Below are 17,441 nucleotides of genomic sequence, written 5' to 3' on the forward strand. Positions count from 1 at the left end.
GAAAAAAAAAAAAAAAAAAGAATCCTGTTGGGGCTTCAAGGGGAGGTAATTTCCTAAGAGACATCTTGGTGTGTCCTGAATCAGATGCAGTTTGAGCCCCCCCTCCTATCTACCCATCTGGCCAAGCCACAAGGTGAGCAGGGCACTTATGACCCCACCTGCCGCAGCTTCATTTCTGGCCTGAGTGAGTAACTTTCTTATGCTCAGGGGCTCGATCTGAACCAAACCATGAACCAGCACCAAAGCTGCACTAATCTACTCTATGCCCACGTGCTCTGGACTCAAACCCAAATATTTTCCAACTGTACTGTGAGCCTAATTAAAGCTCTTGGGAAGTTCCAAAACCAACCATATATTTTCTTTTTTTTGAGATGGGGTCTCGCTCTATCATCCAGGCTAGAGTGTAGTGGTGCATTCTCAGCTCACCACAACCTCGTCGTCCCACACAATTCTCCTGCCTCAGCCTCCTGAGTAGCTGGGACTACAGGTGCGTGTTACCACACCTGGCTAATTTTTGTATTTTTTTAATAGAGACGCAGTTTCACCATGTTGGCCAGGCTGGTCTTGAACTCCTGGCCTCAGGCAATCCATCTGCTTTGGCCTCCCGAAGTGCTGGGATTACAGGTGTGAGCCACCGCACCCAGCCAAATGAGACCATTTCTTTTGCACTGATACACATGATCCTTAATGAGAACCAGCTGCTGACACCTGTCCCGGAAGTTTCATCAGAAACAGTTCCAGGTGGGGGACTTCAGCAATGTGGGGGCTTACAGCTCAGATTACAGGGCTGAGCTGCAGCACGTGAAATAGTGTTAGGGGCCAACGTGGAAAACCCTACCTGGATTCCAGTCCCCACTGTGAGTTTTTTTATTTTTATTATTTATATTTTATTGTTTAAACTACTATTATTTATTAATTTATTGTTATTATTTATTTTTCGAGACAGCGTTTCGCTCTTGTTGCCCAGGCTGGAGTGCAGTGGTGTGATCTTGGCTCACTGCAACCTCCGCCTCCTGGGTTCAAGCAATTCTCCTGCCTCAGCCTCTGGAGTAGCTGGGATTACAGGTGTGAGCCACCACGCCTAGCTAATTTTTGTATTTTTAGTAGAGACAGGGGTTTCGCCATGTTGGTCAGGCTGGTCTCGAACTCCTGACCTCGTGATCCAGCCATGTTGGCCTCCCAAAGTGCTGGGATTACAGGAGTGAGTCACCGCGTCCGGCCCTGGCCTAACCTTTTGTGAGCACTTACTGCGTGCTAGGCACCTACTAAGCTCTTTGCATGTGTTGGTCCTCATGACCCTCTTACTCATCCAAAAGCTCCATGGCTTAGTCTGTGATCCATTTCACAGGTGAGGAAGCTGAGGCCCAGAAGAACTTGCCCAAGGTCGTGGAAGCAATAAAGCTGGATTGGATCCAAGCAGTCCCATCCCAGTGCCAAGATGGGGTGGGCTTTTACCTACCTTGGAACGTGTGTGTAAAGCCGCTTTGACACAAGAGGCATAGGCCGGGCGTGGTGGCTCACGGCTGTAATCCCAGCACTTTGGGAGGCCGAGGCGGGTGGATCACGAGGTCAGGAGTTCGAGACCAGCCTGACATAGTGAAACCCCGTTTCTACTAAAAAAAAATACAAAAATTAGCTGGGCATGGTGGCGCGCGCCTGTAACCCCAGATACTCAGGAGGCTGAGGCAGGAGAATCGCTTGAACCCAGGAGGCACAGTTTGCAGTGAGCTGAGATTGAGCCACTGCACTCCAGCCTGGGGGACAGAGCGAGACTCGAGACTCTGTCTCAAAAAAAAAAAAAAAAAAAAAAGAAAAGAAAAGAAAAAAGAAACCAGGCATGACACAAATGACAAGTGATGTCGTTTTCCTTGTTACAGTTACCAGTATGACAGGTGGGATGGGGCCGGGTGTGGGTCCTGGCAGGAGGGACCTAAGAACTTTAGGTCCCGGCAGGTGCAGCCCTGGGAGCAGCCACGAGGGGGCATCAGGCTGCACAGGCGGCTCCAGGATGTCGGTCCGGGACCGGGTGAAGGGGTCAGTGAGTGATTCTCCGGCACAGCAGGATGAGCCCTACATAGGGCAGGTGGGCCCAGGAACCCCCTTTCTCAGTCCAAGACTCCCAGGCCCCAGGGCTTGGCCTTGGTGGCACCCATCTGTTGTGGTGCAGTTCGGCGGTCACAGCCTAGGGGCCGGGTCCAGCCCAGCCAGCTCAGCAGTAGGTCAGCACCCTGCCCCTTCCCGCGCTGCTGGGACGCCCCGAGACGCTCAGGTCACCACGCAAAAGCCCTGGGTAATCCGCCGCCAGAAGTTGCGACCGCGGCTGCTGAGGGCCACTTCAGCCGCCTCCTGGAAGACGGCGTGGACATTGTCATGGAGCCGAGCCGAGCACTCGAGGTAGGCCACCGCGCCAACGGACCTCGCCATCTCCTGGCCCTAGAGGGAGAGGTGGATGGGGCTGCTGTGAAGGGGGCAATGGGCAGGCCTCACGTCCTCGCTTCCTTCCCCTGGACAAGAGTGGAAGGTGGGGTCTGCCGAGCACCCATGGCTCCCGTACCCTGGCTTGCCCAAGCGCCCTCATGCACTTTAGCACATTTATTTTTCTTTTCTTCCTTTTCTTTTTTTTTTTTTGAGACGGAGTCTTGCTCTGTTGTCCAGGCTGGAGTGCAGTGCAGTGGTGCGATCTTAGCTCACTGCAGCTCCGCCAACCAGGTTCAAGTGATTCTCCTGCCTCAGCCTCCAGAGTAGCTAGGACTACAGGCACCCGCCACCACACCTGGCTAATCTTTTGTAATTTTGGTAGAGACAGGGTCTTGCTCTTTTGCCCTGGCTGGTCTCGAACTCCTGACATCAAGAGATCCACCCGCCTTGGCCTCCCAAGTGCTGCGATTACAGGGATGAGCCACCACCCCTGGCTTTTTTTTTTTTTTTTTTTGAGATGGGGTCTTGCTCTGTTGCCCAGGCTGGAGTGCAGTGATACAACCTTGGCTCACTGTAACCTCGAACTTCTGGACTCAAGGGATCCTCCCGCCTCACCCTCCCAAGTAGCTGGGACCAGAGGAGCGGCCACCAAGCCCAGCTATTTTTTTTTTTACTTTTTTGTAGAGATGGGGTCTCCCTATGTTGCCCAGGCTGGTCTCAAACTCCTGGACTCAAATGATTCTCCAGCCTCGTCCTCCCAAAGTGCTAGGGTTACAGGCATGAGCCATTGTGCCTGGCCTTCATTGTGTTTCTTTTTCTTTTCTTTTCTTTTTTCTTTCTTTCTTTTCTTTTTTTCTGAGACGGAGTCTTGCTCTGTCCTCCAGGCTGGAGTGCAGTGGTGCAATCTCAGCTGACTGCAACTCCGCCAACCGGGTTCAAGTGATTCTCCTGCCTCAGCCTTCAGAGTAGCTGGGACTACAGGCACCCGCCACCACACCACCTGGCTAATTTTTTGTATTTTTGGTAGAGACAGGGTCTCACTATTTTGCCCTGGCTGGTCTCGAACTCTTGACCTCAAGTGATCCACCCACCTTGGCCTCCCAAGTGCTGGGATTACAGGCGTGAGCCACTGTGCCCAGCGAGCCTTCGTTGTGTTTCTTACCTCCATTCTGGGCTGGGCCTCTTTGCCTCTCAAGGCACCAAGAAATGAACTTCCTATGAACCTGGGCGTGTAGCAGAGAGGATCCCACAGTCTGAATATGTGGGCCTCCTCTCTGGGTCTCAGGTTGGTGGTGGAACTGACTCTGATACGCCTACTTCTTTGTTCTCCCTTCTGCCGGTGGAGGCTCCCAGCATATTCTAGGGACCATTTCCAAGTGCTGGAAGTTCCTGACACCAACAGCCTCTAAGACGACCCCAGCTCTGACCTACACCCTGAGCATGCTGGATGCCTAGTGCCACTGAGAGGCATCCAGAGGTCCCCTTAGCCAGTCCTCCCCAACTCCCACCTCAGGCTGGGTTTCCTACCCTGTGGTAGGTCACAGGCTCCAACCCATTTCTTCGGAGCTTGTTCACCAGTGATTTGTCCTTGCGCAGGTCGGTCTTGCAGCCCACGACGATGATGGGCACCTTCTTGCAGAAATGATTCACTTCTGGGTACCACTGCAGGGGGGCGAGGGGGCATGTATGAGCCCTTGAGAGTTCTGGCCCTCTCAGTGGGCCACTCTCCTGCTCCCCAGCCCGAGCTCTGATATTGATAATCAGTACAGCCAGCATCTAGGGAGAAACTATTTGGTACCAGACTCTCATCTAAGAATTTACACATATGGACCCATTAATTCCCCAAGGCCCGGCAGCAAGTTGATAACCAATCCCACTGTACAGATGCGGTAACTGAGGCACAGAGAGGCGACGTAACTTGGCCTTGGCTGGAAATGGCAGGATTTGAGCCTGGGGGTGGGGCTCAGAGCCCTGCTCCTGCCCTTCTAGAATCCTGCCTCTCTGCAGGGTAAGGGCCCTCACAGACACCCACTAAACTGAGCAAAACATATAAGGAAATAAGTGATCCTTTAAAATCAAATCCGGAGGCTGGGCGCGGTGGCTCAAGCCTGTAATCCCAGCACTTTGGGAGGCCGAGATGGGCGGATCACGAGGTCAGAAGATCAAGACCATCCTGGTTAACACGGTGAAACCCCCGTCTCTACTAAAAAATACAAAAAACTAGCCGGGCGAGGTGGCGGGCATCTGTAGTCCCAGCTACTCGGGAGGCTAAGGCAGGAGAATGATGTGAACCTGGGAGGCGGAGCTTGTAGTGAGCTGAGATCTGGCCACTGCACTCCAGCCTGGGCGACAGAGCGAGACTCCGTCTCCAAAAAAAAAAAAAATACAAAAAACTAGCCGGGCAAGGTGGCTGGTGCCTGTAGTCCCAGCTACTCTGGAGGCTGAGGCAGGAGAATGGCATGAACCCGGGAGGCAGAGCTTGCAGTGAGCTGAGATCCGGCCACTGCACTCCAGCCTGGGCGACAGAGTGAGACTCCGTCTCAAAACAAACAAACAACAACAAAAAAAACAAATCCGGGCCAGGTGTGGTGGCTCACGCCTGTAATCCCAGAATTTTGGGAGCCTGAGGCGGATGGATCACCTGAGGTCAGGAGCTCGAGACCAGGCTGGCCAACCTGGTGAAACTCCACCTCTAGTAAAAATACAAAATTTAGGTGGGTGTGATGGTGGGTGCCTGTAATCCCAGCTGCTCGGGAGGCTGAGGCAGGAGAATCGTTTGAACCTGGGCAGCAAAGTTTGCAGTGAGCTGAGATTGCGCCACTGCATTCCAGCCTGGGTGACAGAGTGAAACTCCATTTCAAAATAAATAAATAAATAAATAAGATAAATATAAATCAATCAATCCAGGCTGGGCGCGGTGGCTCACGCCTGTAATCCCAGCACTTTGGGAGGCTGAGGCCGGCAGATCACCTGAGGTCAGGAGTTGGAGACCAGCCTGGCCAACAATGGGAAACCCCGTCTCTACTAGAAATACAAAAATTAGCCGGGCATGGTGGCGGCGCCTGTGGTCCCAGCTACTCCAGAGGCTGAGGCAGGAGAATCACTTGAACCCTGGAGGCGGAGGTTGCAGTGAGCTGAGATGGAGCCACTGCACTCCAGCCTGGGCGACAGAGTGAGAATCTGTCTCAAAAATAAATAAATAAATAAATCCGCTTACAAAATGGTTGCCGCTGTCTGCCTCAACTGCTTGCCTGGTGGAGGGAGGGCTGCTCTGCGGAATGTGAGGCCACCAGGGCTGAGTTCTTTCAGCCTGGACTACAGCTGGGGAGCCAGGGATCCCGAGGGGGCTTTCTATCTCCAGGAGCACTAAGTCGGCCAGTTCAGGCGTCAAACTTGCCAGATAAAAATTGGCATCAACTGGGCTTGGTGGCTCAAGCCTGTAATCCCAGCTACTCGGGAGGCTGAGGCAGGAGAATCGATTGAACTCGGGAGGTGGAGATTGCAGTGAGCCCAGATTGTACCACTGCACTCCAGCCTGGGAGACAGAGTGAGACTCCATCTCAAAACAAACAAACATTGGCGTCAAACTACCTCATTCCTGGAAGCAAATGGGGCCTTTGTGGGGTCCCTGGCAGATTCCCTACACCCTACCCATCCACCGAAACTGCCCATGAGGAAGATTTCCTTGGTGGCTCCCACTGAACCCAGCAGTGAATCCTCTGTTTTTTGAGACAGAGTCTAGCTCTGTTGCCCAGGCTGGAGTGCAGTGGTGCAATGTCGGCTCACTGCAACCTCCACCTCCCGTGTTCAAGCAATTCTCCTGCCTCAGCCTCCCAAGTAGCTGGGGTTATAGGCATGTGCCACCACACCCGGCTAATTTTTGTAGTTTTAGTAGCGATGGGGTTTCACCATGTTGGTCAGGCTGGTCTGAAACTCCTGACCTCAAATGATCCGCCCTCCTCGGCCTCCCAAAGTGCTGGGATTACAAGGCGTGAGCCACCGCGCCTGGCCTCCACTAGTGGATCTTCAGCCCTGCTCCTACCAATCCCTCGATAGCACTGACCCTGGGCATCACTCCCTCCTACCTGGCTGAGCCTGCAGTTCACCCCAGGACCCCACTCTCCTGGCTCTCCTAGGTCTTATGGGGCCTTGCCCTCCTCCTTCTCTCCCTGGGCTTCAGCCTTTCCTCCCCTCTAGCTGCTCTCCCTCACCGGGCAGCCTCCCCCAGGCTTTACTGCACCTGTAGCTTATAAATATGCGGCTGCATTGAGGCTGCCCAGCCGGACTGCCTGCTAGGAGGAACTGCAGACGCATGCCTGGCACTGCCTGCCGGACACCTCCACTAGGATGTCCCACTCCGGTCCCCAGCTTGCTCCTTCTCATCCTGGCCAAGGGCAACTCCACCTTCCAGCTGCTCTGGTAAAAACTCCTCCCTCCCACCCACATCCAATCCAACAGGAAACCCCGATCATGAGCAAACTCCGCCTTCCAGACCGATTCAGAATGAACCTCCTTCTTGTCACTCCACCCTGGTCCCAGGCACCACCATCTCTCCTGGTCCCCAATGCCCAAACAGCACCAGAACAAATGTGCTCAATCATTTGTTCTGAATGAATGGGCAGGGCAGCCTGCCAGGGTTCAAATCCCAGTGTTACCACTTTAATAGATGTGTATCTTTGGATGAGTGACTGGATCCGGGAATAATAACACTCCATAAGGCTGGCCAGGGGAGTAAATGAGTAAATACATGCAAGTACCCAGAACAGTGCCTGGCACATGGTCAGTCCTTAAAATTGTCGCCATTGTTGTCGCTGTTGCTGCAAATACTGTCGTGGGCTGTACCCTGCAGAAACTCGGAGGCCCTGGCAGCAGTGGGTGAGGGGCTGTGCCATGGCTAAAGGCAGCTGGAGCAGAGGAATTCAAGGGGCCACATCCCTGATATCCATGACTAGCCTCTGAGAACCAGCAGCCACGCAGAGCTGCCGCACTCTGACTTCACGGTTCGTGCACCTCGGGCAGGCACAGGCTGGGGAGATGCAGGAGCCTCTGGGTCACCCAGCAACCTCAGGCAGAGCCGCAGTGAGAAGAGCCACAGTGTTCAGAGTCTGCAGCATAGGGTAGGCAAGGAGCACTGTACTGGGAGTCAGAAAGGCAGATGCTGCCACCAAATCCCTGTGCCAGAGACCCTGGGCAAGCCACTGCCCCACTCTGGGCTTCAGTTTCCCCATATATACACCAAAGGCTCTGGAATCAGTATCATTTGGGGCCTGCCACGCTCTGACAGTCAGTTGGATCAAGGGTGGGTGGCAGAGTGGAGTGGCCTTGCTATGGGGGCTATGCCTCCCTGTCCCCCGATACCTACCCGGTTAAAGACGTTGTCAAAGCTGTTCGGGCTGGTGACATCAAAGCAGAGCAGCAGGACACTGGCGTCAGGGTAGAACAGGGGCCGCAGGCGGTCATAGTCGTCTTGCCCTGGGCAGAGTGGGGGTGGTCACTGCCTTCAGGGCTCCTGGCCCCTGTCAGCACCGCCCCGATGTCAGGAGGTCACCCCATCAGATGGGGAGCTTCTGGGGACAGGGCCTAGTTTTTTGCCTCAGAGTCTGGCACAAATTTGGCTCTGAGGTGGCTACTCCATGTGAGTGCGCCCTTGGGGCAGTGGTCACCTCTGCCTGTGGGGTGTCTGGAAGGGATGGCGGGCAAGGCAGAGGCCAGGCCTGGCACCACCTGGAGGAACTGGGGCCGACTGCTCAGAAGCCGGCTTTGCTCTGAGCTTAGGAGTGAGAAATAAGGGGTAGGTGGGAACCTGGCAAAGACATCTTAACCTGTCCAACTAAGAGGGCTGCTGGGATGCCCTGAGTTTAGCTCAGAGCTCACCCTGGTATAGGCAAGGTCAGGAGGCTGGAGGGCAGAGGCCACGGACAGGCAGATCCTACAGAAGCTAAAAGCAGGGTGGAGCGCTCAGAAGGCCAGGAACAGTCCTGAAAGCAAAGTGCTGGATTCCCGCTTGCCTCCAAGACGTAGTGGGCAGCCCTGGGGTGCTGGGGGTGCTGGGGGTGCAGGTGGACACGGCTGCAGAGGCAAAGAGGGCTCAGACTCCTGGGCCCACTCCTGGCCCGCGCCTGTCCCTGGGAGACTGGCTGGCCTCCCTGGTTCAGAAGGAAGCAGAGCGGAATCTGTCCCAGGCATCTGGGGCCCACGGAAGCCCCTCCCACCCTGCCCCTGCCCCAGCACACCCACCTGCTGTGTCCCAGATGTGGAGGTGCACAGGTCTGCCTTTCACTTGCAGGTTGACCATGTACCGCTCAAACACGGTGGGGGTGTAGCTCTGAGGAGAAGCAGGGCAGGGGGAGGCTGTGAGGAGGCTTTGAGAGGCGTTGGGGACTTGGTCTGTCCACAGCGCTGCCCCTGTCTTGGGAGTCAGTGGAGTGTAGTTGTTTGTGAGAAGCCTCCTCCTCGGCCTGCCTGGGGTGCTGGTCCAGAGCCTGTCTGCTTTTGCAAAGTCCTGAACCTCCCGAGCTTTGTTCTCAGTCGTGAAATGGGAATATTGAAAGTCCCTACCAGCCCGGCGCCATGGCTGACCCCTGTAATCCCAGCACTTTGGGAGGCTGAGGTGGGCCTTGAGACCAGGAGTTCGAGACCAGCCTGGCCAACATGGTGAAACCCTGTCTCTACTAAAAATACAAAAATTAGCCAGGCGTGGTGGCAGATGCCTGTAATCCCAGCTACTTGGGAGGCTAAGGCAGGGGAATCGCTTGAACCCAGGAGGTGGATGTTGCAGTGAGCCGAGATAGCGCCATTGCACTCCGGCCTGGGTGACAGAGTGGGACTCCGTCTCAAAAAAAAAAAAAAGTCCCTACCACAGTGCCGCTATAAGGATTCAGTGAGATATTCCATGCAGAGCCCTTAGCTCAGGGCCTGGCATAAAATAAGCACATCTACATGCCAGCTACTGTTATTTTTATCATTGCCCTCTGGATGGGGGCAGGGGACTCCCAGTTTTCCTTTTTTTCACAGACAGGGTCTCCCTGTGTTTCCCAGGCTGGAGTGCAGCAGCTATTCACAGGCACCATAGCTCACTGTAGCCCCAAACTCCTGGGCTCACGCAATCCTCCTGCCTCTGCCTCCCAAGAACTGGGACCACAGGCACATGCTAGCGGGACTCCCATTTCTGAGCCTTCATTCATGTTGTCCCCCCTTCCTAGAACACCATTAACCTACATGTTTATTCATGCCTTGCTTTGTTCGTTTGTTCATTCATCTATTCATTCAGCAGCATTAGCACCTTCTCTAGGCCCAATTCCGGACACTGGGAAGCAGGCAACAAAAGACTCAATCCCTGCCCTGGGGAACTCGCACCTTTTTGGGGTTCCTTCTTTGCCTCTCAACCTCTCACAATCCAAACAAGACCCCTATTAAATGCTACCTTCACCTTTCTGGGATGCCTTTCCTGATCCCTTACCAGAATGCCCCAATGCACCTTCCACCTTTTTTTTTTTCTTTTCTGTTTTTGAGACAGAGTCTCACTCTATCGCCCAGGCTGCAGTGCAATGCTGTGATCTTGGCTCACTGCAACCTCCACCTCCCAGGTTCAAGGGATTCTCCTGCCTCAGCCTCCCGAGTAGCTGGGACTACAGACACACACCACCATGCCCGGCTAAGTTTTGTATTTTTAGTAGAGATAGGGTTTCACCATGTTGGTCAGGCTGGTCTTGAACTCCTGACTTCATGATCCACCCACTTCGGCCTCCCAAAGTGCTGGGATTACAGGCGTGAGCCACCGCACCCGGGCTTTTTTTTTTTTTTTTTTTTTTTGAGAGAGAGTCCTGCTCTGTCATCTAGGCTGGAGTACAATGGCGTGATCTCTTGGTCACTGCACCCTCTGCCTCCTGGGTTCAAATGATTCTTCTGCCTCAGCCTTGAGAGTAGCTGGGATTACAAGCACACACCAGCACACCCAGGTAATTTTTGTATTTTTAGTAGAGATGGGGTTTCACAATATTAGCCAGGCTGGTCTTGAACTCCTGGACTCAAGTGATCCACCCACCTCGGCCTCCCAAAGTGCTGGGATTATAGGTATGAGCCAGCACGCCCTGCCTTTCTTTTTCTTTTTCTTTTTTTTTAAATAGGGTCTCACTCTGTCACCCAGGCAGTGCAGTGGCGCGATCTTGATTCACTGCAACCTCTGTCTCCCAGGCTCAAGTGATTCTCCTACCTCAGCCTCCTGAGTAGCTAGGATTACAGGTGTGGGCCACCATGCCTGGCTAATTTTTCTTTTTCTTTTATCATAGAGACAGGGTTTTGCCATGTTGCCCAGGCTGGTCTCAAACTCCTGAACTCAAGCAATCAACCCACCTTAACCTCCCAAACTAATTTTTTGTATTTTTTGTAGAGATGGGGTCTTGCTATGTTGCCCAGGCTGGTCTTGAACTCCTGGACTCACACGATCCACCTGCCTTGGCCTCCCAAAGTGCTGGGATTACGGGTGTGAGCCACCACTCCCAGACCAGTGTCCCATGTTTGGGCCTTTCTTCTTTGTCCTGCCTGGGCTTGGGAGGAGGTCGCCCAGGACAGAGGCCCCTTATTCCAGCCTTGCCCAGCCTAAGCTCACTGCCTTTCCATGAAGGTGAGATGAACGGGCAACAGGCCAGGTTTTGTACACAGATGAAAATGCAGGAATGAAGAGGGAGCTTTTGAAAGACGGGTTTGCAAAACTCTGCCACAACCTGTGCCCTCTGCTCCAAGGGGCATGCTGGGCTGCCTGCTGTTAGGTCCCTAACCCTGGACTGCCTGCTCAGGGCTGGTTGGTACGGCCACAGTCAGGGGGGGCCCTATCCTATTCCCTTCCCATGCCAGGTGGGGCCCCCACCTGCCCATGACTCAGGAGAATTTCACGCCTGCCCGCCTGCCTGCCTGCCCGCTGGCCCTCTGAGTCAGGCCCTGACCAGCTGGGAGGGGCAGCACCTGAGCAGTGGGTCAGCACCATCCTCCAGGGAAGCTGCAGGGAGTGGGGTGGGGAGAAAGGCAGGTCTCAGAGTGGGCAGCTGAGGAAGATGGAAAAGTTGGGGTAGCCTTGAGGTAAGGGCTGGCCCCACCCCAGACTCTAGACATGCTGTCACTCCTTCTACCAAGAGGAACCAACAGGAAGAGACAAGGGCGTCACCTACCTCTCCATCCCCCCTTGCCCACTCAGAGTGCCCTCCCTCAGGCCCTTTGCCTGGTGGGGGCAGTGTGACCTGGTAGCTAGGAGCACTAGCTTTAGGTTTAGATGTGCCTGGCTTAAGACCCAGCTCCGGCACTCACCAGCTATGTGTCCTTAGGGCAGTCTCCTCACTGGTTAAAGGGGAAGAGTGTCACGCCATGATGTGGGAGGGAGGATGGACTGGCAGATGAGGCCCCAGCATAAATGCTCACCACCGGGAAAGCTGGTGGCCAGGAGCAGTGTCCACAAGAGCCCCCATCCGTCCTTCCAGGTGGTGACACTTTCTCCAGTGATATGGATTGGCTGTGTGTCCCCACACAAATCTCATCTCGAATTGTAATGCCCACGTGTCGAGGGAAGGATCTGGTGGGAGGTGATTGAATCGTGAAGGTGGTTTCCCCCATGCTGTTCTTGGGATAGTGAGGGAGATTTTTCTTTTTTTGACAGAGCCAGGCTGGAGTGCAGTAGTACGATCTTGCTCACTGCAGACTCTGCCTCCTGGGTTCAAGTGATTCTCCTGCCTCCACCTCCTGAGTAGCTGAGATTACACGTGTGTCACCACACCTGGCTAATTTTTGTTTTTTTGTTTTTTTTGAGATGGAGTATCGCTCTTGTTGCCCAGGCTGGAGTACAATAGCACGATCTCTGCTTATCGCAACCTCCGCCTCCCACGTTCAAGCGATTCTCCTGCCTCAGCCTCCTGAGTAGCTGAGATTACATACATGTGCCACCATGCCTGGCTAATTTTGTATTTTTAGTAGAGACAGGGTTTCTCCACGTTGGTCAGGCTGGTCTCGAACTTCCGACCTCGGGTGATCCACCCGCCTTGGCCTCCCAAAGGGCTGGGATCACAGGCGTGAGCCACCGTGCCCAGCCTAATTTTTGTACTTTTAGTAGAGATGGGGTTTTACAATATTGGCCAGGCTGGACTCGAACTCTTGACCTCAAGTGATCTGCCCACCTCGGCCTCCCAAAGAGCAGGGATTACAGATGTGAGCCACCATGCTTGGCCAACAGTGAGGACGTTCTTACGAGACCTGATGGTTCAAAAGTGTGGTGCTTCCCCCTTCTCTCTTTCTCTCTCCTGCTGCCACGTAAGAAGTGCCTTGGTTCCACTTCACCTTCCACCATGATTATAGGTTTGCTGAGGCCTCGCCAGCCATGCAGAGCTGTGAGTCAATTAAACCTCTTTTCTTTTCTTTTCTTTTTTTTTTTTTTTTTTTTGAGACGGAGTCTCGCTCTGTCACCCAGGCTGGAGTGCAGTGGCACTATCTCAGCTCACTGCAACCACCACCTTCCAGGTTCAAGCGATTCTCTCGCCTCAGCCTCCCAAGTAGCTGGGATTATAGGTGCTTGCCACCACGCCCAGCTAATTTTTGTATTTTTAGTAGAGACGGGGTTTCGCCATGTTGGCTAGGCTGGTCTCAAACTCCTGACCTCAGGTGATCCGCTTGCCTCAGCCTCCCAAAGTGCTGGGATTACAGGCGTGAGCCACTGTGCCCCGCCAACCTCTTTTCTTTATAAATTACCCAGTCTCAGGTAGTTCTTTTTTTTTTTTTTTTTTTTTTGAGACGGAGTCTCGCTCTGTCGCCCAGGCTGGAGTGCAGTGGCCAGATCTCAGCTCACTGCAAGGTCCGCCTCCCGGGTTCACGCCATTCTCCTGCCTCAGCCTCCCAAGTAGCTGGGACTACAGGCGCCTGCCACCTCGCCCGGCTAGTGTTTTGTATTTTTTTTTTTTTAGTAGAGACGGGGTTTCACCGGGTTAGCCAGGATGGTCTCGATCTCCTGACCTTGTGATCCGCCCATCTCGGCCTCCTGTGTTGTTCTTTGACCCCCAGGCAGGGTCACCCTCTGTCCATGGGACCAATGGCACCTAACCTTATCTGTTAGGCCATCCTCAGCCAGAAAAGAAGGGCTGAGCCTGTGCTGGACCAGGACAGAAATGACTCAGGTTCGGGTCTGCCCTCCAGGGGCTCACAGACAGAAAATGGATCATTACCAAGATAGGGGACCTGGGCAAAGGGGAGTGTCGGGGTATCCCTAGTTAGGACACCCATGGGAGTCTAAGTGCGAACAAGGAAGGACTCAGAGGGCTCTAGCCAGCAGGGCCGGGTGCTCTTCACCGCCTCCTATCCCCATGCTGGTGTGGGGGCTGCTAGGCTTTGAACCTGTGGGAATGGTTGCAGCCCCAAATGCCAGCCAGGACTGGGCAGGGGCTGGTAGCCCAGCCTGGGGCTCCCCCCTGTTCTAGGAGTTCTCTCTACCTTGCCCTCCCCTGCTGCTCTGAACCCAGGGTTGGGCCACAGCTGGATGAGGGTCACGGAGGTCCCTCCAAATCCTCAGGCTGCTCTCAGCCCTTTGCTGTGTGCAGGAAGTCTGGGAGATGGGACTCCAGCCTCCTGGCTGCTGGCCCCTTGGGCTTCAAGGGCTGCCTGGAGGAAGAGTCTGGTGTTAGAGACAGGGGCAGGAGGAGGCTGGGTCCAGCAGGCAGATCACTGGGGGCTGTGGAGAAGGCCCTGGTAGGGAGTGGGAAGACCAGGGGTCTAGATCAGTGCTGCCCCCACTGAGCCATGTGCCCCCAGGCAAGCCTCTGGGCTCTGGAGTCAGTTTTCCCATCTGCAAAATGAACCCTTTCCAGCTCTTGCACATTGTGGGATATATATATATATATAAAATTTTTTTTTTTTTTTGAGACAGAGTCTCACTCGGTTGTCCCCGAGCTAGAGTGCAGTGGAGTGATCTTGGTTCACTGCAACCTCCGCCTCCTGAATTCAAGCAATTCTCCTGCCTCAGCTTCCCGAGTAGCTGGGATTACAGGCGTGTGCCACTATGCCCGGGTACTTTTTTTTGTATTTTTGGTAGACACGGGGTTTCACCATGTTGGCCAGGCTGGTCTTGAACTCCTGACCTCAGCTGGTCCACCCGCCTTGGCCTCCCAGAGAGCTGGGATTACAGGCATGAGCCACCGCGCCTGGTCCATTGTGGGCTCTTTAAAAGAAGAGGACTCTCCTGCTCCAGGGCCCCCAGACAGGGGAAGAGCCTGGACAAATCCGGCCCATTTTCCTGGTGACAAGCATGCCCTCCCCCCATTTCTGGCCTGCCCCAGCATGTCCCTCAAAGCATTCACATCTTATCAACTGCAAGACGCCCATTTCCACGTCAGAACTGCTCTGAAGCTGGGATGGTCTCACCATCAAGGACATTTCAGAGCTGGTGGTGAGGCACCAGCCCTCCAGCCCCCGCCCATCAGGTGCCTTCCCCTGGGCCTGGGCCACCTGTCCCTGTGTAGTGCTCTTCCCTGGGTGCCCTCATTGTTGGGTTCCCATGGGCAGCATCCAGAACCATGTTTCCCCCAACTTAAAAAAAAGTATGACTGATCAAAGGAGGTGACATGAGCTCCACAAGCCACTAAACAAAAGTGACTCAATGCCACTGCAGCAGAAAGCCATGGCGGGGCCCAATACAGCCCGGGGGGTCACAGCCAAGGGTGGGAGACAGGCAGGACATCATCGTGATAAGAACTACAGTGTGATAAGAACCAGGGTAGGCCCGACCCGTCCTGCTTGTGCTCAGATGCCCCAGCACCTGTACAACCCCAGGGGCTTTGAGGATGCTGGGAAGAAAAGAAGGAAGAATGCCAGTTGCGGTGGCTTAAGCTGGTATTTCCAGCACTTTGGGAGGCTGAGGCGGGCAGATCGCTTGAGGCCAGGAGTTCGAGACCAGCCTGATCAATAAGGCAAAACCCCGTCTCTACTAAAAATAAAAAAATTGGCCAGGCGAGGTGGCTCACACCTGTAATCCTAGCACTTTGGGAGGCCAAGGTGGGCGGATCACGAGGTCAAGAGATGGAGACCATTCTGGCCAACATGGTGAAATGCTGTCTCTACTAAAAAAATACAAAAATTAGCTGGGCACGGTAGCACGCACCTGTAGTCCCAGCTACTCGGGAGGCTGAGGTGGGAGAATCACTTGAACCTGGGAGGCAGAGGTTGCAGTGAGTCGAGATTGCTCCACTGCATTCTAGCCTGGGTGATAGAGCGAGACTCCGTCTCAAAAATAAAATAATAAAAAAAATTAGCCAGGCGTGGTGTTGGGTGCCTACAATCCCAGCTTCTCAGGGGGCTGAGGCAAGAGAATCACTTGAGCCGGAGAGGCGGAGGTTGCAGTGAGCCGAGACTGTGCCAATATCACTCCAGCCTGGGTGACAGTGAGACTCTGTCTCAAAAAAAAAAAAAAAAAAAAAAAAAAAAGAGATGCTGGGAGCAACTCCATGGACTCCCAGGACAACAGAGCTGAGAGGTGGCAGAGCAGGGGCCGCCTGGTGCCTGTGGAGTCTGCCTGGGCAGTCAGCATGTCAGGAAGGATTACCAGTGGGCATGCCTACAGCGCCAAGGACGTGCCAGGTACCGCACCGGAGCTGCCTATCAGCCTTCCCTGGGCTCCACCTCACCACCGCCCTACAGTCCCTCTACCCCATGGGGTTGTTGTGAGGAAACTGAGGCTCAGAGAAGCTAAGCAGGTTACAAAAGGGCACGGGGCTCATAAGAGGAGAGCAGAGACGCGGGCCCAGCAGCTGAGGCTACAGCTGGTGTGCTCTGACCCTCCAAGGAAGAGCCCATGGCACATGCATTCCAGCGGCAAGAGCTGGAGGGGAGAATATGTTTCCCAAGAGTGACATGTGCCAACTCTCCGTGAGTACTTCCTGTGCGCAGCCCGGGGCTGAGTGCTTGACGTCTATTAACTCACTGTCACAGTGACCCTGTGCGGTGGGCGCTGTCACTCACCTGTGATGTAGTTAGGGACACGGGCACAGCGGGGTTAGGGGACGCTCGCAAGGGCACACAGCTGTAAGTGGCAAAGCCATAATTTTAACCTAGGCAGTCTGGCTCCCAAGCCCTCAGGCCCTCTTGGCGGAATTGTGCGGCCAAGTGCTGTCTTAGGATCTTGTGTGCACCCAGGTCGCCTCACTCAGTCCTTGTGACACCCCTCCCCGGTAGGTGCCATTCCTCCCGCTTTACAGATAACATCACTGAGGCCTTCATTCCCACTGGCTGGGGGAGAAGAACTCTGCCCTGGACTCCAGGCCCCGCTGGGAGACCCCTCGGAGGCCGGGGCAGACGCACAGCCTGGGCCGTCCGGCACGGACCTGCACACCCGGGCGCGCGAGCGGAACCGGGCGAGGCGGAGACGCCGGGCACTCACCTCGGGGAAGGCCCCATCGGCGAAGACCATCAGCAGCGACGTCTTCCCGCAGCCGCCGTCGCCCACCAGGACCACCTTGACCGACCGCACGCCTGGTGGCGCCTCCTCGCCCGCGGCCTGGGCCGCCGTCATCCCGGGGTCGGGCGCGGAGAGGGCGGGCGGGCGGGCGGCTGCAGCGCAGGGACCCAGACTGCGCGGGGCAGGCCCGGCGGGGCAGGAATGTGGAAGGGGCGGGGCGGCGGGAGGAAGTGCGAGCCGGGCGCCCCGAGAGCCAGGTGAGACGCCCGGGCGGCTGGGCTGGGGCCCTTCCTCTCAAGGCCGTCTAGGTCCTTGAAGAAACGCTGCCCGAACACCTACTGTGAGCGGGCCGCGCTGGGGCCATGGGAGGTCGGAAGGGAGAAGACAAACAGCGGGACCATGACAGTGTGGGCGGGGGTGTGCTCACGGGCTGGGTCCCAGATCCCAGGCAGGAGCCAGTGACCTTTACTGAATGAGTGAATGAATGGTGCATTTCCCCAGGGGGCTTAGGACGGAGCACAACACAGGCGTTTCATGCCAGGTGGGAAGCGGATGACCCCCTTCACTGGCCCTACCAGGCCTGGCCTGCCTCCCTCCGCACCAG

The 17,441-nt window shown here is 55.1% G+C and overlaps 1 protein-coding gene across 2 annotated transcripts; it reads right to left on the reverse strand.

Annotated features, from left to right (window-relative positions):
* Positions 1 to 1,851: 1,851 nt before the first annotated feature.
* Positions 1,852 to 17,034, reverse strand: RHOD (ras homolog family member D). 2 transcript variants are annotated; one of them, XM_050756818.1, is made up of 6 exons: positions 16,820 to 16,978; positions 16,402 to 16,462; positions 8,656 to 8,743; positions 7,781 to 7,890; positions 3,946 to 4,080; positions 1,852 to 2,433 (listed from the first exon to the last, which is right to left on the reverse strand). In XM_050756818.1, the coding sequence occupies exons 1-6, from the start codon at positions 16,834 to 16,836 to the stop codon at positions 2,266 to 2,268; spliced, it is 579 nt and encodes a 192-aa protein (XP_050612775.1). In that variant the 5' UTR covers positions 16,837 to 16,978; the 3' UTR covers positions 1,852 to 2,265. The 2 variants fall into 2 exon arrangements, with proteins under 2 accessions (XP_050612775.1, XP_050612774.1); XM_050756817.1 differs by lacking the exon at positions 16,402 to 16,462 and having other exon boundaries at positions 16,820 to 17,034.
* Between the last annotated feature and the right edge of the window lie 407 nt (positions 17,035 to 17,441).

Source organism: Macaca thibetana, chromosome 14 (genome assembly GCF_024542745.1).
Source record: "Macaca thibetana thibetana isolate TM-01 chromosome 14, ASM2454274v1, whole genome shotgun sequence".
Lineage (NCBI taxonomy): Eukaryota > Metazoa > Chordata > Mammalia > Primates > Cercopithecidae > Macaca > Macaca thibetana.

What these genes read in the sequence shown, in the direction of transcription:
- RHOD (XM_050756817.1), bottom strand. Translation starts at nt 16,951, where the DNA reads ATGACGGCGGCCCAGGCCGCGGGCGAGGAGGCGCCACCAGGCGTGCGG. An exon ending in CCGATGGGGCCTTCCCCGAG is followed by an intron (nt 8,744 to 16,819) that starts GTGAGTGCCCGG and finishes GCTTCTCCTCAG; the next exon opens with AGCTACACCCCCACCGTGTT. An exon ending in AGCCTGTGACCTACCACAGG is followed by an intron (nt 2,434 to 3,945) that starts GTAGGAAACCCA and finishes CTCTCCCTCTAG; the next exon opens with GGCCAGGAGATGGCGAGGTC.